The sequence below is a fragment of the Pinus tabuliformis genome, chromosome 2_2 (genome assembly GCF_031772625.1).
Source record: "Pinus tabuliformis cultivar Carrire ecotype Pingquan chromosome 2_2, CPIR1, whole genome shotgun sequence".
NCBI classification, from domain to species: Eukaryota; Viridiplantae; Streptophyta; class Pinopsida; order Pinales; family Pinaceae; genus Pinus; species Pinus tabuliformis.
The window spans coordinates 599,687,383-599,707,896 of NC_142300.1; the positions used below are offsets into that span (position 1 = coordinate 599,687,383).

At 39.4% G+C, this 20,514-nt stretch overlaps 1 protein-coding gene across 18 annotated transcripts in view; it reads left to right on the forward strand.

The window, feature by feature from the left end:
- LOC149194083 (uncharacterized) overlaps positions 1 to 20,514 on the forward strand; it is a 306,574-nt gene that overhangs the window by 87,321 nt on the left and 198,739 nt on the right. Inside the window, exon 4 of one of the 18 annotated variants that reach the window (XM_089405018.1) lies at positions 23 to 323. The exons of 13 other annotated variants lie outside the window; for them this stretch is intronic. In XM_089405018.1, coding sequence (XP_089261144.1) covers positions 23 to 106 — 84 coding nt within the window. In that variant the 3' untranslated portion in view covers positions 107 to 323. Of the gene's footprint in view, positions 1 to 22; positions 324 to 20,514 lie in introns of those variants that run through there. 4 more of the 18 variants (XM_089405017.1, XM_089405013.1, XM_089405012.1 and 1 more) reach the window with 4 other exon arrangements.

The window sequence follows — 20,514 nt, forward strand, 5'->3', positions numbered from 1 at the left end:
TTCTACTTCGCATGTGTGGCAGGGGGCTGAAATTCTGGGATTGTTTGCTGGCCGAATTTCAGGAAAACATACAAGTGTTGACCATGGCTCTTTTGACCAGTGTTGACTTCGTTTTTTGAGGGCATAATTTCGATCCTTGGAGGCTGCATTTATTGGCATAGGAATTGAGGTGATTGGGATAGTTTGACCAGGGATAACTTCAGATTTGACTGCAAAAATTACAACAGTGTTTTCTCTCCTTTGACTAGGTTGACCGAACTTTTTGGGCTGACTTTGACTCTCTTGAAAGGCCGGATTAATCTGTTGTAGACCGAGCTACCTGGAGGACATTTTGGTGTTGATTTGACCAGCGTTGAATTTTTGATTTTGATAGGAATGTTTTGGGCAAGTTAATTTGATATTTGTACTCTCCCTCTATTGAACTATTGAATAATAATACGAAGATTTGATTAAAGGTTTTTCCCCACATTGGGGTTTTTCCTGGCGTTTGCCAAATCTTGTGTCCTGTTGTCTTGGCTTGTCTTCTGCACTTTTTTTTATGTTCTATTTGCATTTACTATCAATGTGGTTAAGTTAATGTGATTGCTACTGGAAATAATTGGAAATTGTCATTGGGCTGATAAGGAACATTGAAGTAAATTGTGCTGAGGCATAGAACATACCATTGTTATCTAAAATTGACATGACGGCTAACCCCAAACTAAAGCAGCACCTAGAGGTTCTCTTTCGATCTGTATCCTTGCCTGTCCTATTTGAATCCGAGTACTACAAACTCACACCATCTCCGCCAAGGTATTGTAATTCATATCCTACTATGCATGTAAATATCTAAGCATGTGCTTTGCTGCAACATAGTGAACCTCCCTCATTCCACCATGAATTGAGTCAAGGTGTTAATAGTAAAACTAATGTTTGGTCAAGTGTTGACTAGTTACATCAATGATCCAATCTTCCTGAAATTGGTCACCATCGGAGTGCCCATTAGTCTTCTGTCCTCCGTCTTGAATCTCTTCAGGATCGAGTGTACTTCCCATGTGCGAGAAAGATCTCGCTCAGTTGCTACCAAACCTTAATGCTAGAATGTAATGCATCAACCTGATATCCTTCATTTCAAATTCTAACACTAGGTTTGGCTTGCAACCTACAATCAGTCTCTTTGCATCTATTAGAATGAGATCTTCCACATACAACACCAAAATGAGGGGCTCATATCCAACCAACAAGAAGTATAGCTTGGGATTTGCCTTGCTCTTGGTGAAGCCTATGCCCTGCTAAGAACTGCCAATCCTAGCATATCGGTTCTTGGGCTCCTATTTGAGTCGATATAGGGCTTTCTTAGGCATGCATACATGTGTCTCATTGTCATGGACTGTTAAATTGTAGCAAGAAAAGGCTTCATTTGACTTGTGCCTTAGTCAAATGGAGAAATTTGAATTTCCACATCAGCAGGATGACTTGAGTTGCAGTTAGCAGGAGTGACATGGCATTGTCACTTAGTTAAGTTAGTCAATTCGAGTTTGTGGGCAAGAAGTAGAGTTTTGCATGGGTTGATTGCTAAGATGTAGCAATCTAGTAGAGTTATTGTTTAGTTAAACTCAATTATCTGAGCTCTAGTCATAAATAGAGTCAGTAGGAGTTCAATTGAGTAGTTGTAATAGTTGTTAACTGACTGATCTCCCAGTTAACTAGTCAATTTATTGAAAATAGCCCCATTCATGCATAGAATTCGAATTGTCTAGTTGACTGGAGGAAAAAGGCATCAATGTAATCATTATTGTATACTATATACTAGTGAGTGTACAATGCTTGCATGTAGCAGGTGAGAGACTATTCTCTTGGGACTTGCGTAAGAAAATAGGGTCTTCTCCTATTCTTTAGGAGTTAGCAGTCTCAGGAGGATGAGATAGTATTGCAGTGCAGGTTGTGCTTCAGGATTGAAGTTGTCATTGTAATAGATTAATTTTTCTCATCTGATATAATACAAATAGAGGAGGGGTTTTCCCTAGTTGGGTTCCCTAGTAAAAATGGTGTTCATTGTGATTGAATGATTGCATGTGTTTCTATTGTATGTTTTCCCTTCCGCAGATTGAGTAGAAGAAATTTGTGTCTATTGTTTTCAGTTTGAATTCATTAGCAACTACAAATTTCGAGTTATTTCTACATGGTATTAGAGCCTTGAAAACTACATAGAAACCAACTTCCTAATCTTCTCTTAGAGAAATTTCGAATAACAAATTTGTGGTGCAGGAATTTTCTTCAGTGCAGGAACAATGCCTTCCAATGGATTGAAACTTGAGTATGCGTTGGAGGGAAGTTCAAATTTCATTGTCTGGAAGGACAGAATGGAAGTTGTGCTGGATGACAATGGATTATTGGAATACACAAAAACTGATATTGCAAAACCATCAACATCCGATGCACAACAACTGACTCAGTGGAAGAAAGATGCAACTAAAGCCAGGAGGATTATCTTGGAGTGAGTCAGAGACCATGTGGTTTCGAGTTTGCAGGGCAAGCAAACTGCTTATGCAATTTGGAAGACCCTTACAGACCTATTCGAAAGTAGCAATGATGCCAAGAAATTGACATTGAAAGATAAAATCATGAACATTCGAGTGTAAAAAATGAAACCATTGTTCAGTACCTATCCAGATTTTCTTAGGTCAAAGATGAACTTGGAGGAGTAGGAGAGACTGTGCCACCATTTGAGCTTGTGAGCTTAGCACTCCTTGGTCTTCCGAAGTCCTGACATAGCTATCAGGATCCAGTTAACGGAAGAGAAGCTCCCAAAATGGGAGAGACATTGGTTTGACTTGGTGTAGGAGGAGATTAGAAGAAACACTAGAGATGGAGTCTTAGCCAAATTTGATGAGGAAGAACATTGTGCTCTAATGGCAAAGGAAAGAATGCCAAAGGAAAGAGGGCCCAAGGCGAGGCAGAATCCAGCCATAACCATGGCAAGAAGAAAGACCTCAGTCAAATTAAATGGTTTCACTACCATGAGTATGGACAATATGCAACCAAGTGTCCACATAAGAAATCTAACAAGGAACCTACAACAACAACAAGAGGAGATGCTTTCACATCACAATTCGAATTGGATTTCACCCTCAGTACGTGAATGGAAAGCACATTAAGAGGGAGTGAGTGGTGTTGAAAAATGTAACTAGGTTCGGTCTTCGTAATGACATATGGAAATATGATTTTATGTAATTGATGAAAAGAAGAAAAACTAAATTATTATTAATGCTTGTCTCATGGGTTTCATGAGCAAGGAATTTTAGTTTTAGTCATGTCTCCCATTGTGAGCCTTTAGGATTTGTCTTCTAGTCATACAAGTCAATTTGAGTCTATGCCATGTATGAAGGGCCCTTCTTGGACATATTATATTTGCATATGTTTCAATGGAAATGTCAAGTAGCCCTCTAAGACCAAGCACAACCAGTAACCTCAAGTCGACTTCAAAGTGGAATTGATTATCTCCTCCAATAGACATGTCGACTCACCCTCTTCAAGTCCGACTAATTTGAGGAGGAAACCACTATAAATAGGAAACTCGACCTCATTTCAAATCATTGGAAAATTCAGAGAAGTGCAAGTCTACAGTTAGAAGTGCGAAAGGGTGAAAGGAAAAGCCTCCCAACCAGCAAGTAACAAGAAGGAAGAGCGAATTTCTTAAGGAACTTTTTGGGTCTGTTTTAAGGGTTGAAAACTCTATATGTTCAAAGGAATCCGTTGCAATAAGGTCGAGGAGAATTATGTTGGAGTAGTGGAAGCCGAGGAGAAGTACAGAGAATTCTATTGCAGCTGTGGAAGCTGAGGAGAAGTACAAAGAACTCTATTGCAGCAGTGGATGCCGAGGAGAAGTGCAACCCTCCTAGAGAGCCGAAGTGGAAGAAGGGGTAGTAAAGAAGGTCCTGAATTAAGGTCAAGGATTACAGACATAATTCAAGAAGGCCGAAGGTTTGAAGCAAGAAGGAAGCCAAGGTTGAAGAAGAAGCCGAGAAGGAGGAAGGAACAGAAGGTTGACTATTGTTGACTAAGGATCCTGTGTCTTGGTCTTGGAGTGGAAAATAGGTCAAGGGTCTTGGTCTTGGTATTTGTTAATTGGAATCTCCATAAGAAGAATATTTTTTGGGTTTTCCTCTCGAGAGTGACAGGGTTTGGCGCTGGATAATAGCCTATATTTTGTGTCTCTTGTCTCTTTATGGTTTATGCATTGGTAGCTATTTGATGAAGAAGTACAATAATAACGTAAGTAAAAGAAGATCCTAATCTATAGAAGGAAAAAACACTCACAAGCAGTTACTAATAGAAGAGAAATCGCCTAATTGCGATGCCCAGATTTCTCAACATGGTATTAGAGCTAAGGTGACAAAGTCAAGGAAGGGCATCTTATAAAGGGACACTCAAAGGATCAAATCTCTAGAAGGACATCAGAACAATTTGAAGGATATTGAAGTGAAGTCAAGATATACAAGAAAGCATCAAAACCCTTTATTCTTCCCACTGAAGACATCATCAAGAGGTCATCATTGATCCTCATCAACAAGACTTCACCATCAAAAGGGATCTCCCTCTCTGTGAGACCAAGGATCATTATTGAAGAAAATTATCTTCAATAAATAGAAGTTTTCTATCCTCTATATAATCATCAACATCAAGAAAGCAACAAGAAGGAGGAGCATCCTATCAAGTAAGTATATTTATGTCCACATTTGAATCTGTCAAAATGTCTTTTTCCAAGGACAAAAACAAATTGGTTGGGGCTTCAAACTATCTTGCATGGAAGAAAAGGACAGATTTGAACCTCATTGAAAATGAGGTTATGGATCAGGTCAAAGGATCTATCACTAAACCAAGAAAGGAAGATGCTCAAGCTCTTGCGAAGTATATGAAAGGGGAAGTCAGGACCCAAAGGATTGTCATAGAATCCATCAATGATCCCCTCATCCCATATGTATCCAAACTCGAAACTTCAAAAGAAATCTATGACAAACTTGTAGAGTTGTATTTTGTAAGCACTGCTGGAGAAGTTTATCAATAAGGCAAGAAATCTACAAATTGAGGATGTCAAGGGAAGATGGAATAGCCTCATGCTTTATGAGGATATCTGAAATCCGAGATCAACTACAAGATCTAGGAGAAGTCATGACTGACAAAGAAATTACTACAGTTGTATTAAATGCACTACCAGAAGAGTGGTGTAACTTCACTTCAAGTATTTGTGGGAAGAAAAAAGCCACTCCATTCCAGGATCGATGGTCACTATGCAAAATTGGAGAATCTAGACTAAAGGCCAAATTTGATGTGGGAGCAAGTGAGCAAAATCAAGCATCTGCTGCTATGACTAAAAAAAAGGGGAAATTTGGAAAGTTTGGTCCTCAGAAAAAGAAGAAGAACATGGCTAAAATACAATGATATGGGTGTCAAGAATTTGGGCAATATAGAAGAGATTGTTCTAAGCTCAATAAGGACAATAACAAAAGAAGAAGAGAAGATTCCATCACCGAGGAAGTGGAGGAAGTTGAAAGGAAGAAGTCGAAGAAGGAGGAAGTAATAGATATCCACCATTGAGATAGTCTTTCTCACATAAATTCTTTTCAAGTTCCTAAGTCTTTTGTTGTAAGATATGGCTATCATGATTCACTAAGTAAAATAATGGGATGCATCAAGGCATCATGGAAGCATTGAAATCAAGAGCTCGAGACATCATAGAGAAGCATGAAAGATGGTTAGAATCTATGGAAGTCAAGGATATAGCTCTTGGGAATCTCATTGAAAACATAAGTGGCAAGGTCATCTAGTACAAGGTTTGTCATACATCTGTCAAAAGGAAACATCTTCTGATGGGGATACTTTAGATCCTCAAGATTCTCTGATGGAATCTACATTGAAAGGTTCACCGATCATGAGGGGAAGCAAGTGTTTCATCAAGAATTCCAAACTTGTGGAATTCATGGATGATGGTATGATGACATAAAAGGAGAAGCAAATCAAGGGATTGAAGCTCTTTCAATCAAGGAAGTTGTTGTAGGAAGTCTGGATGACCCAAAGGAAAAAGAGGTATGTATGCTTACAGTCTATATTGAAGAGTCATGTCATATGGTTGCAGGTAACATGGATCAATGCTCTATCGTGAGAGCATAATCAAAGGAAGGATCTCCTCCTTCGAAGGAATGTAGAAATGCATGGGTCACACATTCATTAAAATCAACACAATATGTCCTCATATGTAATATGAGGTGGTTGACTATAATTGAGGAATTCTGACTGGAAGTTCCTGGGAATGAAATGTGTGAAGAAAGGAAGAGATCATAGAATATGCAACCATGTCAAATCTTCTGAAAGATAAGAAGATTTGACTAGGATATCTCCATGGAAGATATGAAGACTCTGATGGAGTCTGAAAAGAAAGAGACCCTTAACAATATATATCTTTGGGAGATGTGTCGATATGTATGCAAGATGATGACGCAAACTAGAAAATGTTATGATGAAAGACCATCACAAAGGTAACATTGACTATAATTGAGGAATTTTGATTGGAAGTTCTTGGGAATGAAATGTGTGAAGAAAGGAGGAGATCATAGAATATGCAACCATGTTAAGGGCAATCAACATCCGAAAGACCAAGAAGATTTGACTAGGATATCTCCATCGAAGATATGAAGACTCTGATGGAGTCTGAAAAGAAAGAGACCCTTAACAATATATATCTTTGGGAGATGTGTCGATATGTATGCAGGATGATGACGCAAACTAGAAAATGTCATGATGAAAGACCATCACAAAGGTAACGTTGATTTTAATGTTCATTCCTTTACTTTTTGAACAAATATCTGGATGGGTTTATGCAAGGTTGCCGAGGGAAGATCTATGGATGTCTTCCACAATTGATGCACATGTAGTAGGATGAAAGATCCTTAAGGAAACATAGCAGGAAGAAAGTAACATGGCATGAAGGAAGGCCATATATGGATTGATGGATCACTTTCTGATGATGACATGGCTGACCCATGTATGAGAGTGATGGATGGTCGGTGCCCTATGAAGAAGAAGCCAAGGTTGAAGAAGAAGCCAAGAAGGAGGAAGGAGCAAAAGGTTGACTGTCGTTGACTAAGGATCTTGTGTCTTAGTCTTGGAGTGGAAAATAGGTCAAGGGTCTTGGTCTTGGTATATGTCAATTAGAATCTCTATAAGAAGAAGATTTTGTTTGGGTTTTCCTCTCAAGAGTGACAGGTTTTGGCCCTGGATGATAGCCTATATTTTGTGTCTCTTGTCTTTTTATGGTTTATACATTCGTAGCTGTTTGTGGAAGAAGAACACTAATAACCTAAGTAAAAGAAGATCCTAATCTATAGAAGTAAAAAGCACTCACAAGCAGTTACTAATAGAAGAGAAGTCACTTAATTGCTATGCCCCAGATTTCTCAACAAGTGGTACCTAGACTCTGGTGCTTCATATCATATGACAAGAAATAAGGAGTTCTTCAGCAACCTAGAGGAGAAAGACCTACAATTGCACATAGAGCTTGGAGATGATGGGAGATATAGTACCAAAGGGATTGACACTATCACCTTTAAGAGGGAGTCAGGCTCTCATCTTCACCTCAAGAATGTAATGTACGTGCCTGGCATGAAGAAAAATCTAGTTTTTATAGCTGTACTTGAGGACAGAGGATATGATGTGGTGTTCTGTAGGGGGAAATCTTATCTAAAGCATGTTGCTACTGGAAAAGTAAAACAAATTGGTGTTCGAGTTAAAAATCTCTACAAGCTAGAGGTAGATTTCACCTTGCATGTAGCTACACCTCTAGGAGTGAGGTGGGGCGATGTAGAGCCTTAGTCCCAGATTTGCAAATATTTGGGCAAGGTCCATAGGAGAGCAACAACAGTTGTAGTATACTATTCTCATGGATCATTACCCTTGCTACAAGGGCCTACAATATTCAGTAACAGAAGGATCAATGTTAGTCAATGCAATCAGATATTAAGCGACATAGCAGAGGATGGGTTTTTCCCAGTTGGGTTCCCCAGTAAAAACTATGTTCATTGTGATTGATTGCATGTGTTTTTATTGTATGTTTTCCCACGGATTGAGTAGAAGAAATTTGTGTCTATTGTTTTCAGTTCAAATTCACTATTAGTTGCAAATTTCGAGTTATTTCTACATGGGCCTCAAACCCTTGTGGCTGCTCAATGTAGATTTCTTCACATCGATCTGGTGGATGCTCCATCCCATCTCAAAAGTTGTCGAAAGAACTGCTCAAATAGAGGAGTATCTGACTATGGGAGCAAAAGTCTCATTGTAGTCTACTCCCTATTTTTAAGAGAATCCACGAGCAACAAATCTAGCTTTGTATTTTTCCACATTGCCATCTATTGCATACTTTAAGTCAATTTTATTTATAATAAAATTTCTTTTTCTTTCTTTTGACAAATTCAATACATCATGAATGAAATACAATTATGAAGACTGACACTAGTTACATTCTTCAACAATTGTCACCCTTTTGATGAAAAGTTTCCCTTTGGTCGTCTTCATCTCACTGACCAGGACCAAGTTGTAGAAATTTCTCATTTCGTACCCCAGTTTTCAGTTTCTCCTTATTTCTCCCATATAGTTAAATGCCCTTTCCCAAATAAATTTGCTGAAAATACAAATTCTGGAAATTTTACAGAATGCTGGAAATTGCAGAAATAAAAATCAGCAGTAATAAACAGCCACTAAAACACATTTAAACACTGAGATTTTTGGTCAATGTGACCCTGGAAAAACCCCCTACAACTCTTGGGGAAAACCAGTGCGAGAGCTCTTATTTATTTCTGAAAATGTCTTTTCACAGTGAGAAATATTCAACAAAAAATCAGCAAGCAAATTTACAACTTATCTCTTTTCCCATGCCTCACAACAAACTGAAAATTACAGCAAACATGACAGCAATAAATGTTGTACGGCCTCCTCGATTTTCGTGCCCACTTTCAGCATTAAATGCTGTTGTACGGCCTTCGTTTTGCGTGCACAAAAAATCAGCAAACTGCTTCTCGATTTTTGTGCAAACCACTCCTCGAAAATCGTGCCAGAATTTGCCTTTTACTGTGTGCTGAACCAGCGGTACAAATTTGCTCAACTGCTGCCTTGGAATGTGTGCCAAGCTGCTGTCTCCTTCTCCTCCCTGCTCAGAAATCTCTCTTGCTCTCTTGCTCTCCTTCTCCCAATCTGCTCATGAAAGAATGAATGACCTTTTCCTCCTTTTCCTCCTTTAATCTAACCCCAAGTGACTTTTGGGTGATCCAAGTGACTTTTGGGTGATCCCTAAATCCAATGGCTGAAATAGATTGAGATCTAAGGCTGAGATTAAATGCTCATTTAAATCTCACTTTTTATTTTTTAATTCACCCCCACTTTAATAAAGACCCACTTAGTCATTTATTTCCAAAGTCACTTTTCCTTTCTAATTCTTTCATTGACTTTATAAAAGTCACTTTAAAATTAGACTTAATAACTTTATCACTTAAAGTCCCTTTTTTAACTTCATAAAAAAATTACAAAGTCACTTTAGGAGAAAAATTAAATTCTTTTGGACACTTTTCCCTAGGCCAAAGATCAAAGCCTAAGGGAACCACCTGTCCTCCGGTACCAAATTTCAACACTCCCTCTTACCGAGGAAGGTGTTCCTCACCACACCCATCTTGTCTCTGAAGTAGACATGCTTGCCCCGTGGTAAGGCTTTGGTAAGAATATCTGCAACCTGCCCATCACTGGAAATATACTCAAGCTTCACAGCTCCCTTCTGAACATAGTCTCTGATGAAATGATATATGATCCCGATATGCTTTAACCTATCATGAAATATTGGATTCTCCGTGAGTTTAATGCAACTCTGATTATCACAGTAAATCACTGAGGTCTCAACGGCTGACCAAATAAGCCAAACAACATTTTGCGAAGCCAGATAGCCTCACAACTAGCTAGACTGGCTGCCATATACTCTGCTTCCGCTGAACTCAGTGCTACTGACTGCTGCTTCCGGCTGAACCATGACACTACTGCTGAACCCAACCCAAAACAGCACCCTGAAGTGCTCTTCCTATCAAAAGCACAACCTGCCCAATCAGAATCAGTGTATCCTACCAATCTCACTCCATCCCCCTGCCTGTAGTCCAGACCATAATCCACTGTCCCCTACAAGTACCGCAAAATGTGTTTTGCAGCCACCCAGTGAACCTTCCTAGGCTCACACATAAACTGACTCATCGTGTTGACTGAAAAACAGATATCTGGTCTAGTGTTGACCAAATACATCAAGGAACCAATCTCGGAATCCGAAGCATGAAGCTTCTTCCAGTTGGTGATCATCGGTGTCAACATGGGTCTACAATCCTCCATGTGGAATCTGCTAAGGATGTCCACAATATACTTCCCCTGCCCCAGGAAGAAATGCCCCTCCTCCTGCCACACCTCCAAGCCCAAAAAGTAATGCATCAAGCCGATGTCCTTCATCTCAAACTCCGTCGCAAGATCTCTCTTGCAGTGCTCTATGAGTCTCTTTGCACCTGTAATGACCAAGTCATCAACATACAACACCAGAATGAGAGGCTCCTCACCAATCACAATAAAGTAAAGGTTCGGATCTACCTCACTCTTTGTGAAACCCATCCCCTGCAAATATGTATCTATCCTGGAGTACCAAGCTCTGGGAGCTTGCTTCAGGCCATAAAGGGCCTTCTTTAGTCTGCACACATGGGACTCCTTCCCATGCACCTCAAAGCCCTGTGGCTGCTCAATGTACACCTCCTCCTGTATGAAGCCATTGAGAAATGCAATCTTCAGATCCATCTGGTGGATCTTCCAACCCATCTCTGCTGCTATCGATATAATGGAGCGGATCGAAGTATATCGAGCCACGGAAGCGAAGGTCTCCTCATAATCAACTCCCTCTACCTGGGAGAACCCTCTAGCCACAAACCTTGCTTTGAATTTCTCAATGCTGCCATCTGCAGCATGCTTTACCTTGTAAAGGCATCTGGAAGTAACCACGGATTTGCCCTCAGGCCTCGGCACCACCTCCCAAACATCATTCTTCATGATAGAAGAATACTCCTCCTGCATGGCCTCTCTCCAGACCTGCTGGCTAGCTGCCTCCTCATAGCTAGAAGGCTCAGAGTCAAGGATGCTGGTAACCATCGCCATATAGCTACAAAACCTCTCAGGTGGTCTACTCTCTCTGACCGGCCTCTTCGGCTCAGCAACAGATGAGGCATCTCTCAAGGTGTCCTGAAGCCACTTGGGCTTCCTCTTCCCTGAGCGCACTTCTCCCACCGGAGAATGAAACTCCTCCTCCTCATCATCATCAGGAGCCTGAACTCCTAACTCTTTGTCTGCTGTCCTCCTGCCTGCACCTGAACCTGTAGAAGCTGAGGTACCGTGTGAACTGTCCGTCAGTGGACTCCCTAGTGAACTGCTCTGCATGCTGCCCAGAGCACCACCCCTCTGGCTTGGTGAGCCACTGCTCACTGACGGACCTGACATCCTCATAGATGTACCTCCTGATCCTCCTGATCCCTGCCCACTGGATCCCTGCGACTAACTCAACTGTTGCTGAGGGTCTGGCTGATCCAGATACTCTAACTCCGGTGACCTCCTAAAGGCCTTGTCCTCCTTGAACTTTGCATCCCGTCTGATAACAACTCTCCTCTATGCAGGAATGTAAATCAGAAAGGCCTTTGAGGTCTCACTGTAGCCCACAAAGATACCTTTCTCTGCGGTGGGCTCTAGTTTGGTCCTCTTCTCCTTGGGTATATAGGAGTATGTAATGCATCCAAAGATATGAAGATGACCAATATCAGGCTTCTTCCCAAAGAAAGCCTTCTCCGGAGTCATGTGCCCCAAGGCACGATGCAGACTCCTGTTCTGCAAGTAAACAGCTGTGTTGCAAGCCTCTACCCACAAGAACAATGGCAACCCCTGATCATGTTACATGGCTTTGGCAGCCCCTATGATGGATCTGTTCTTCCTCTTTGCAACCCCGTTCTGCTGGGGGTTGTAAGGAACAATGAACTCCCTCCTAATGTCTGCCTCCGCACAATAGTCAACAAACTCTCCAAGGGTGTACTCTCCTCCATTGTCCGACCTCAGGCACTTGATCTTTCGACCTGTCTGTGTCTCCACAAGAGCTCTGAACTCCTGAAACCGCTTGAAGACCTCACTCTGGGTCTTCAAGAAATAAATCCAGGTCCTCCTGGAGTGATCATCAAGGAATAAAACATAGTACTCATATCCACTCAAGGAAACATGAGACATCTGACCACTTACATCAGAATGAATCAAATCAAGTATCCCAGTCGCTCTGCTGTCACTGCTGGGAAAAGGGGATTTGGCAAACTTGCCCATCGCACAACCTCTGCAAGTATCAAAGTGATCAGTACTGAAATGTGGCACACCTGTAGTGATCTCTCGCAATGTCCTCAAGGCTCCATGATACATATGTCCCATCCTGTGTTGCCAAATCTCACACAGCTCAGAACTGCTAGCTTTGTTGTCGGTACTACTGCTCAATGCCAAAAGGGTCTGGAATGCAAACTTGTACACCTAGCTGAATCAGCTGGAGTGCCCCTGGGATACATCAACACCTGTCCTCCCCCGAACAATACCTCATATCCTCTGTCCTCCAAAGCTGAGACGGATATGAGGTTCTTCCTAATCCCTGGCACATAAAGAACCCCTGACACTTTCAAGGGAGGTTTGGACTCCCTTTGAAATGTCAGTGTCCCCACCTCGACTGCTCTAACAACTTTGTCATCACAGAGTACTACTTCTATATCAGTGCCACACTTTGAAAGCTTTGAGAAACTCATAGACTCCTGTCATGTGACGTGAAGCCCCATTGTCCACATACCAGATACCTGAAGATGCTCTGCTAATTGAGGGAAAAGCATGCTCCCTCTGAACCTGTGTGGCAGGTGATCCTGCACTAGAGGTCTCACACGTAGTGAACGCAAACTCCCGGTCAAAACGACCTGCAAAGTCCTCAATCTCTGCTGACGCTGCCACGTCCTGGTTCTTCCCCTTCTTCTTCTTCTTCTCCGGACACACAACTGCATAGTGTCCTTGTGTGTGTTCCCCTGTTTACCTTTACCCTTGCCTTTGTCCCCACCACTGCTTGTGGAAGCCTGTTTCTTCCCTTTGCCTCTCTTGCCTCCTGCCACCAGTGCTACATCCTCATCCTGCTCAACTGGCTTGGCTGCCCCAAGCTGACCTTTCCTGATCTCTGTCTGAATGCAATAATCCCAAAACCTCTCCCATGTGGGAAGGGTCTCACGTGCACAAACCCCATTAGCAAAGTTCAACCATGAACGGGGGAGGCCATTCACTGCAATCCGCACCAACTCAGTGGGTGGAATGGCCTCTCCAATCGCTGCCAACTCATCTCTCACATTAGTAATCTTTGTGAGATATCCAGCTGCACTATCATTACCCATTTTAATGTTCTTCAACGTCTCCTTTAGGACCATCTTCCGGTTCTCATTGGTACTCTGGTAGAGATTGGACAATGCTGTCCACATCTCATGGGCATTGCTCTTTCCACTCACATGAGGAATGCAATGGTCTTTGATTCCGTTTAGAATCAGCCTCTTACCCTTATTGTTCTTCTTATTATAAGTTGTCAACTGAGTAGCATCAGTACGCACAACAACAGGGTTCTGTGTGGTATGCACCATGATATCCCAGACTTCTGCCTCCTCAAATATACTCTGCATTCTCTCCTTCCAAACGCTGTAATTTGTATGCCCATCCAACCTATCCTCCACCCTCAATCCCAATGACATCCTGCTATTCTAAAACTGAAAAATAGCACTGCTGTAGTAAAGATAAAACTGTTGTTTATGAAAAAATCAGCTTGCTGGAATTTTCTGAGTGAAAAATCAGCAGCTGTAATTTATTCCTTTTGCTGTCCCAAACTGTCCTTCATCACTCAAGCTCTGATACCATGTAGAAAATTTTCATTTCCCACCCCGGTTTTCAGTTTCTCCTTATTTCTCCCATATAGTTAAATGCTCTTTCCCATAACCATACATTTAATAAGCTGGAAAAAATAAATTTGCTGAAAACACAAATTCTGGAAATTTTACAGAATGTTGGAAATTGCAGAAATAAAAATCAGCAGTAATAAACAGCCATTAAAACACATTTAAACACTGAGATTTTTGGTCAATGTGACCCTGGAAAAACCCCCTACAACTCTTGGGGAAAACCAGTTCGAGAGCTCTTCTTTATTTCTGAAAATGCCTTTTTCACAGTGAGAAATATTCAGCAAAAAATCAGCAAGCAAATTTACAACTTATCTCTTTTCCCATGCCTCACAGCAAACTGGAAATTACAGCAAACAGGACAGCAATAAATGTTGTACGGCCTCCTCGATTTTCGTGCCCACTTTCAACATTAAATGTTGTTGTACGGCCATCATTAAATGCACTGTACGGACTGCAATAAATGCGTTGTACGACCTGCAATAAATGCGTTGTACGGCCCTTGCTTTGCGTGCCGAAAAATCAGCAAACTGCTCTTCGATTTTTGTGCAAACCACTCCTTGAAAATCATGCTAGAATATGCCTTTTACTATGTGCTGAACCAACTGTACAAATCTGCTCAACTGCTGCCTTGGAATGTGTGCCAAGCTGCTGTCTCCTTCTCCTCCCTGCTTAGAAATCTTTCTTGCTCTCTTGCTCTCCTTCTCCCAATCTGCTCATGAAAGAATGAATGACCTTTTCCTCATTTTTCTCCTTTAATCTAACCCCAAGTGACTTTTGGGTGATCCCTAAATCCAATGGTTGAAATAGATTGAGATCTAAGGCTGAGATTAAATGCTCATGAATATCACTTTTTATTTTTTAATTCACCCCACTTTAATAAAGATCCACTTAGTCATTTATTTCCAAAGTCACTTTTCCTTTCTAATTTTTTCATTGGCTTTATAAAAGTCACTTTAAAATTAGACTTAATAATTTTATCACTTAAAGTCACTTTTAAATTAGATTTAACTTTATAAAAAAATTACAAAGTCACTTTAGGAGAAAAATTAAATTCTTTTGGACACTTTTCCCTAGGCCAAAAATCAAAGCCTAAGGGATCAAATTTCAACACAAGTTTTCATTTGTTGCTCCTCTTCGCTTGTTGTTTGTGGACTCTTTACGAGTATCCTCTTGGATGTATTCATTGGAAAGTCTCTCCCACTTGGGAAGATACTTTTGGGCACAAATGCCCATGATGAATGGTTCCCGAGCCTTGGTGAACCCATTCAGAGCAACATTCACTAGCTCTGTATCTAGTACATCCTCCAATAATTGCAAGCTGGTCATGGATTTGTGTGATTCTCGTAAGGCAATTGGTCACATTGTTGGAGGGGTTCATTTTGCATTCTGAGCGTAGTTTTGAGAATCATTTTTTGACTCATGTTATCACTTTGAAAAAATTAATACTACAAAATCAAATGTCCTTATATTTGATTTTTTTGCAACATGTAGAATTAGATGATCCTTAATAGCGTAAAGGATCACCCTCTTTTCCGTTATGTCCCTATCCCATGTTGCCTGCATTATAGGGTCTACTATTGTTGGTGTTTGCGTGCTCCCTAAGGTCTATGTTGGAGCAGGAGGGTTGGACAACTTCCCACAAGTATTGCTCCATCAAGATCACTGAGATTCTTTCCTTCCATGGCAAGAAATTCGAAACCGCATCAAGTTGATCCTCAACTTTCACATTGGTTACAAAAATGGCTGTCCTGAGCTCTGTCTCTCAAGCTTGTTGAAGTATCTTGGAAAATAATAGATCTACTTTTCTCTCAGAACAAAACCTCTAACACCATGTTAAATTATCCTAAAACCAACTATCTAAGCAAATAGATCAGATCTAGTTGGAATTATTAACTCTTGCATTTAGTGGAAAATGAGAAACGCAATCACACACAATGCACAATTATTTTTTCTCTTCTAGATCAGTGCATCATTGAAAACAAGAAAAGCAATCACATTATGCACAATTATTTCTACTCTTCTAGACCAGTTCATCATTCAAAATATCTTTAGAACTTTTACAAGAGCTCCCTTACAAGGAAAATGGCTCTGAGAAATTAACAAACAAATAATAAACTTGGAAAAATTTCAGTTTGCACAGAAATCAAGGCATATCTACACGAAATGCATGGTCTGCGTTGCAATTTGTTTGGCCTACTCTTCAATCCCTACAAATGACTCTACGAATCCGTACAAATGACTATACGTCCTCCTTTGCTGGGTTGTACGACTGAAATTCTCCTTGCTATTGATTGGATGTCTTCTTTTTGTTGAACTACTGCTAAAACTCCTTGCTAATGGCTGAAAATCAGATCTTTGATTTTTTTCTTCACTCATGTGACTTGTGAAATGAATGCTCTTTGTGTGTCTTTGTCGTTTGCCCCCTTTCTTTTATAACTTTTCTCTTATGACTTTGGCATAAGCCAAAAACCTAATCTTCAATGGTTAAGATCTAATTTTGAAGTCAATGAGTCTCTTTTAATTAAATCATTAAGTGACCTACTTTAATCACTTTATTAATTAAATTTCACTTTAATTAAAAAATGTTCACTTTATTAATTAATAAAGTGAACATTTAGAAAAAGCATAGGATACACTTAATGAAGATTTGCATAAGTAGATACCCTCTTGGAAATACTTGTATGAGATACATCTATTTTCATTGCCTAGGAGCTTTGGGGTGGAAGAGGTTTGGGAAGGCAAAGCCGCCTCTTGGTTGACCTATGTCATAAATGGTCACATCTATGGTGATCCATGATTTGAGAGCGAAAATAGATGTTGGGATAAACGATGACATGTGTGAAATAAGACTATTTTAGATAATGGTTACAATTTTAGTTTTAATATCCCACTATTATTGATTAGTGAATGTCCACATTACCCATTTTCAATGTTTTAGGTTCATTTAATAATCGTTTTGACTTGATATTTTAAGCTTTGTCTCTCTTTATCTTAATGCAATGATTTTGATGATATGTCGGTATTTGTTGTAGCATGTCTTTTTTTGGATGCTAGAGGCCATCCTATTTGGTTGAGAGATGGATTGCACTCAATATTATTTTCGTTATATGCACCCTTATATAATTGAGAACTTTTTCATATTTGTGCATAAATGGTTTGGATTCATATGGATGCACATGAATACATACATTTTTCTTTAAATTTTGAATATTTTATATATTCTTTGGCCAACCGGAATTTTGGTTTGGTTTTTTTATTGGTTCTCGTCCAATTTTGACTGGTTGGGGGTCTACTTGTTTGGTGAACTATCTGGTTTTGCTAACATTGCCTCATATTGAGGCAGAGGGTGGGAAAATCACTAACGCTGATGCTAGATAACTTCCATTAGAGGGGATTCTATCTGCTCTAGGGCAAGCCATAACTTCATCAAAAGGCATGGGAAATCCACCTATGCTAGGCAAGGTAGGTGGGCAACTTTTTCAATTGAAAAATCAATAGTTTGTGGGCCTCAAACACGATTTCATGCAATCTCATGCATATGGGTTGAGTATTGAGTCGTTGAACTAAAATAGGAAGAAATCTTTGGTTAGAGCGATGATGGGTGCAAAGCCCCCACACGAATCTAGTGTTGAATCAACGATATGGCAAGCACCCTTCCATTGAAGTAATTCAAAATGGTGGAGCCCACTCTTAAATGAATTACATCTTTGGAACAAAATTTTGAGGAGCCTTGATTCTCCATTATCTAGATTGACAAAATGGTGATGTATTTTTTAGTGGAGGCCATATTAGCTCGAGAAGTTTATATTTAAACAAAACAATGAGAAGAGCTAATAACTCCTCTCTCTAATTATGGTCTCAATGATCACCCAATTCACGATAATCTTTATCTTCATTATGCAAGAATATCAATAATGAGCGTAGTAATTAATATTGTATTTTTCTAATTTATGAATATAGTAAATTTACTTGTATTTATTTGGTTTATGAATTTCGTCTTTGTGATTTCTACGTTAAATTTATATTTTTGAATTTCTTCACTGAAAAGTGTTGCCCAATATATCATTTTCATTGTGAGAGATAATTTCATATATTTGTAACATTAATTTCCTTGTCTTGCCATGTCAATTGGTGATTAAGGAATTGACAACAAACTTCAAATGGTCTCATGTGAGTAGATGATTGAACTACCCTATTGTATTCACGTTGAATGTAAGCTTTTCATCCCATGTTTTGGGATGCTTGTGATTATATCCCCTCAATAAATGAACAAGTATTGTGTATCCATTTACTTGGGTATGGAATGAGTGGATTTGAATCCATACCTTCTCAAGGAACTTTTCAGTTGTCTTTTGGCCTTTGATGCTCTTCTTACAATGAGTAAGAGCAAACACTTGCTGAATCTATCCATTGCCACTATAAAATAGTCATTTTCACTCTTTGTCCTTGGCAAATCTCCCAAGAAATCCATGGAAATGTGTTTTGTGTTCTAGAAGGAAGGTGTAACGTTGTATACAATCCCAATAGGGAGGTCGTTGGTTTGCTTATATTGCAAAGTGTGGCTGCACTAACATACCTTGAAGCATCTTGATCTATGCTCATGTCCTTTCAACAATTTTCCTTTGATGCTTCCTCGTTTGGATGTCAACACCATTAAAAGAACTTTTTACTCGCAGTTACCACCTTCTGGCTTGATTGGCACCTAATGACACAACCGGACATTCAATTTCATCAATATACTTAAGTAATAGCAAATATGAACATGTATTTCTTTGTCACTCGCATATTGGTGTCTTTGATTTTTGAATCCAATGGATATGTTTGAGAATGGGCATGAGACTCCAAGCTAAGTTGTTGCACCAATTATTTGGAAATCAAATTATCTTAGAAATGGGATCAAAGAGTGGACACCTTATTTGTGATCTGAATCTTTGGTAGGAAAAGTCTTTCTCTTTCCTCTTCAATTTTTTCTTTCCCTTCTTTTTCCATCGGTAAGGCTGATTTTTGTTCACCATTGGGCAGATTTCTCTTGCTCATTGCTACATGATTTGCGTTGCTCTTTCAAGACTGATTTGCTTTTTCTTGTGGTTGGATCCATTTGCTGCACATACATGACTGATTTTTTTATACTTGCAACCGTTTTTTTGCATATTAAGCTTTGATTTTGGGGCTGGGCATGCCAATTTTACACCTCTAAATTGCATTCGATTTCTTCACCTTCAACTTGAGCAGTCATTCCTGGCTTCACATATTTGTTTTTAATTTCTCCTTTCTGAGTTCGTTGATGATGTAGTGCTTGTAATGATGTTTTGGGTCTCTACATGCATGAGATGTTGCAAATGCATTTTCTTGTCTTCTAATTTATTTATTTTTAATTGTATTTTTTTCTTCAAAATTGCTTCATATGTTTTGCTTATTTGTCATCTCCATATACTTTCTCATAGAAGCATCATCTAAATTCCTTGTAGAAGAATTATGACTAATGGCACAACATCACATTTGTTTTCATCAGTATACCTGGAAATAATAGAAAATCTGAACTCACATTTCTTTGTCACTTGCATATTGGTGTCTTTGATCAACCAATCCAAGGTGTGTGCTCAAGGATAGGCATGAGTCTCCAAGCCAAGTTGTTGCACAAATGATTTGGAAATCATTTTTTTCTCAAAATTGTGATCAACAAGAGTCGATGCCTTCAGTAATAAGAGTTGATGATTCAAGCGTTTGGTAAGAAGACTCTTTGTCTTTCCTCTTCAATTCTTTTTTCTGTTTCCCTTACTTTTTGACTTTATCAATTGGTGATTGTAGATTTATCTTGGTCATTACTAGCTGATTTATTTTTCTTTTTCAACATTGTTTTTTTTTTGGCTTGTTCATAGTTTTTCTTGCTCATACATGACTGTTTTTTCTTTAGCAATAGCTGATTTTTCATGCTTGCAATTGCTTATTTATTTATTTTGCATATATGGGGTTGGTTTTAGGCCCACTCTAAATTGCTTAAAATTTCTTCTTTGTTTTTATTTTTTAGATGGGTACGAGGATGGACCTTCCAACATGTCATATTTTTATATCCATCAATGCTACAATGCTCACAATGATGTTTTGAGTCTCTACACGCTTGAAAAGCGCGCACATGTTTTTTCTTGCCTTCCAAAAATATGTGATTGTAATTTGTTTTCGAAATTGCTTATCTTGATCCAATGGCACCCCCCAATTCTATATAGCTTGTTTTCTTGGAAGCATCATAAAACAGAATTATGACTAATGGCACATCACATTTGATTTTATTGATATACTCAGAAATAGCAGCAAATCTGAACTTATATTTATTTATCACTGTCATATGATAAACATATCTGAAGATAGGCATGAGTCTCCAAGCCAAGTTGTTGCACCAATGATTTGGAAATTAGATATTTCTAATAAATGGGATCAATAAGAGTTGATAACCTCTGATCTTAATCTTCAGTAGGAAGAC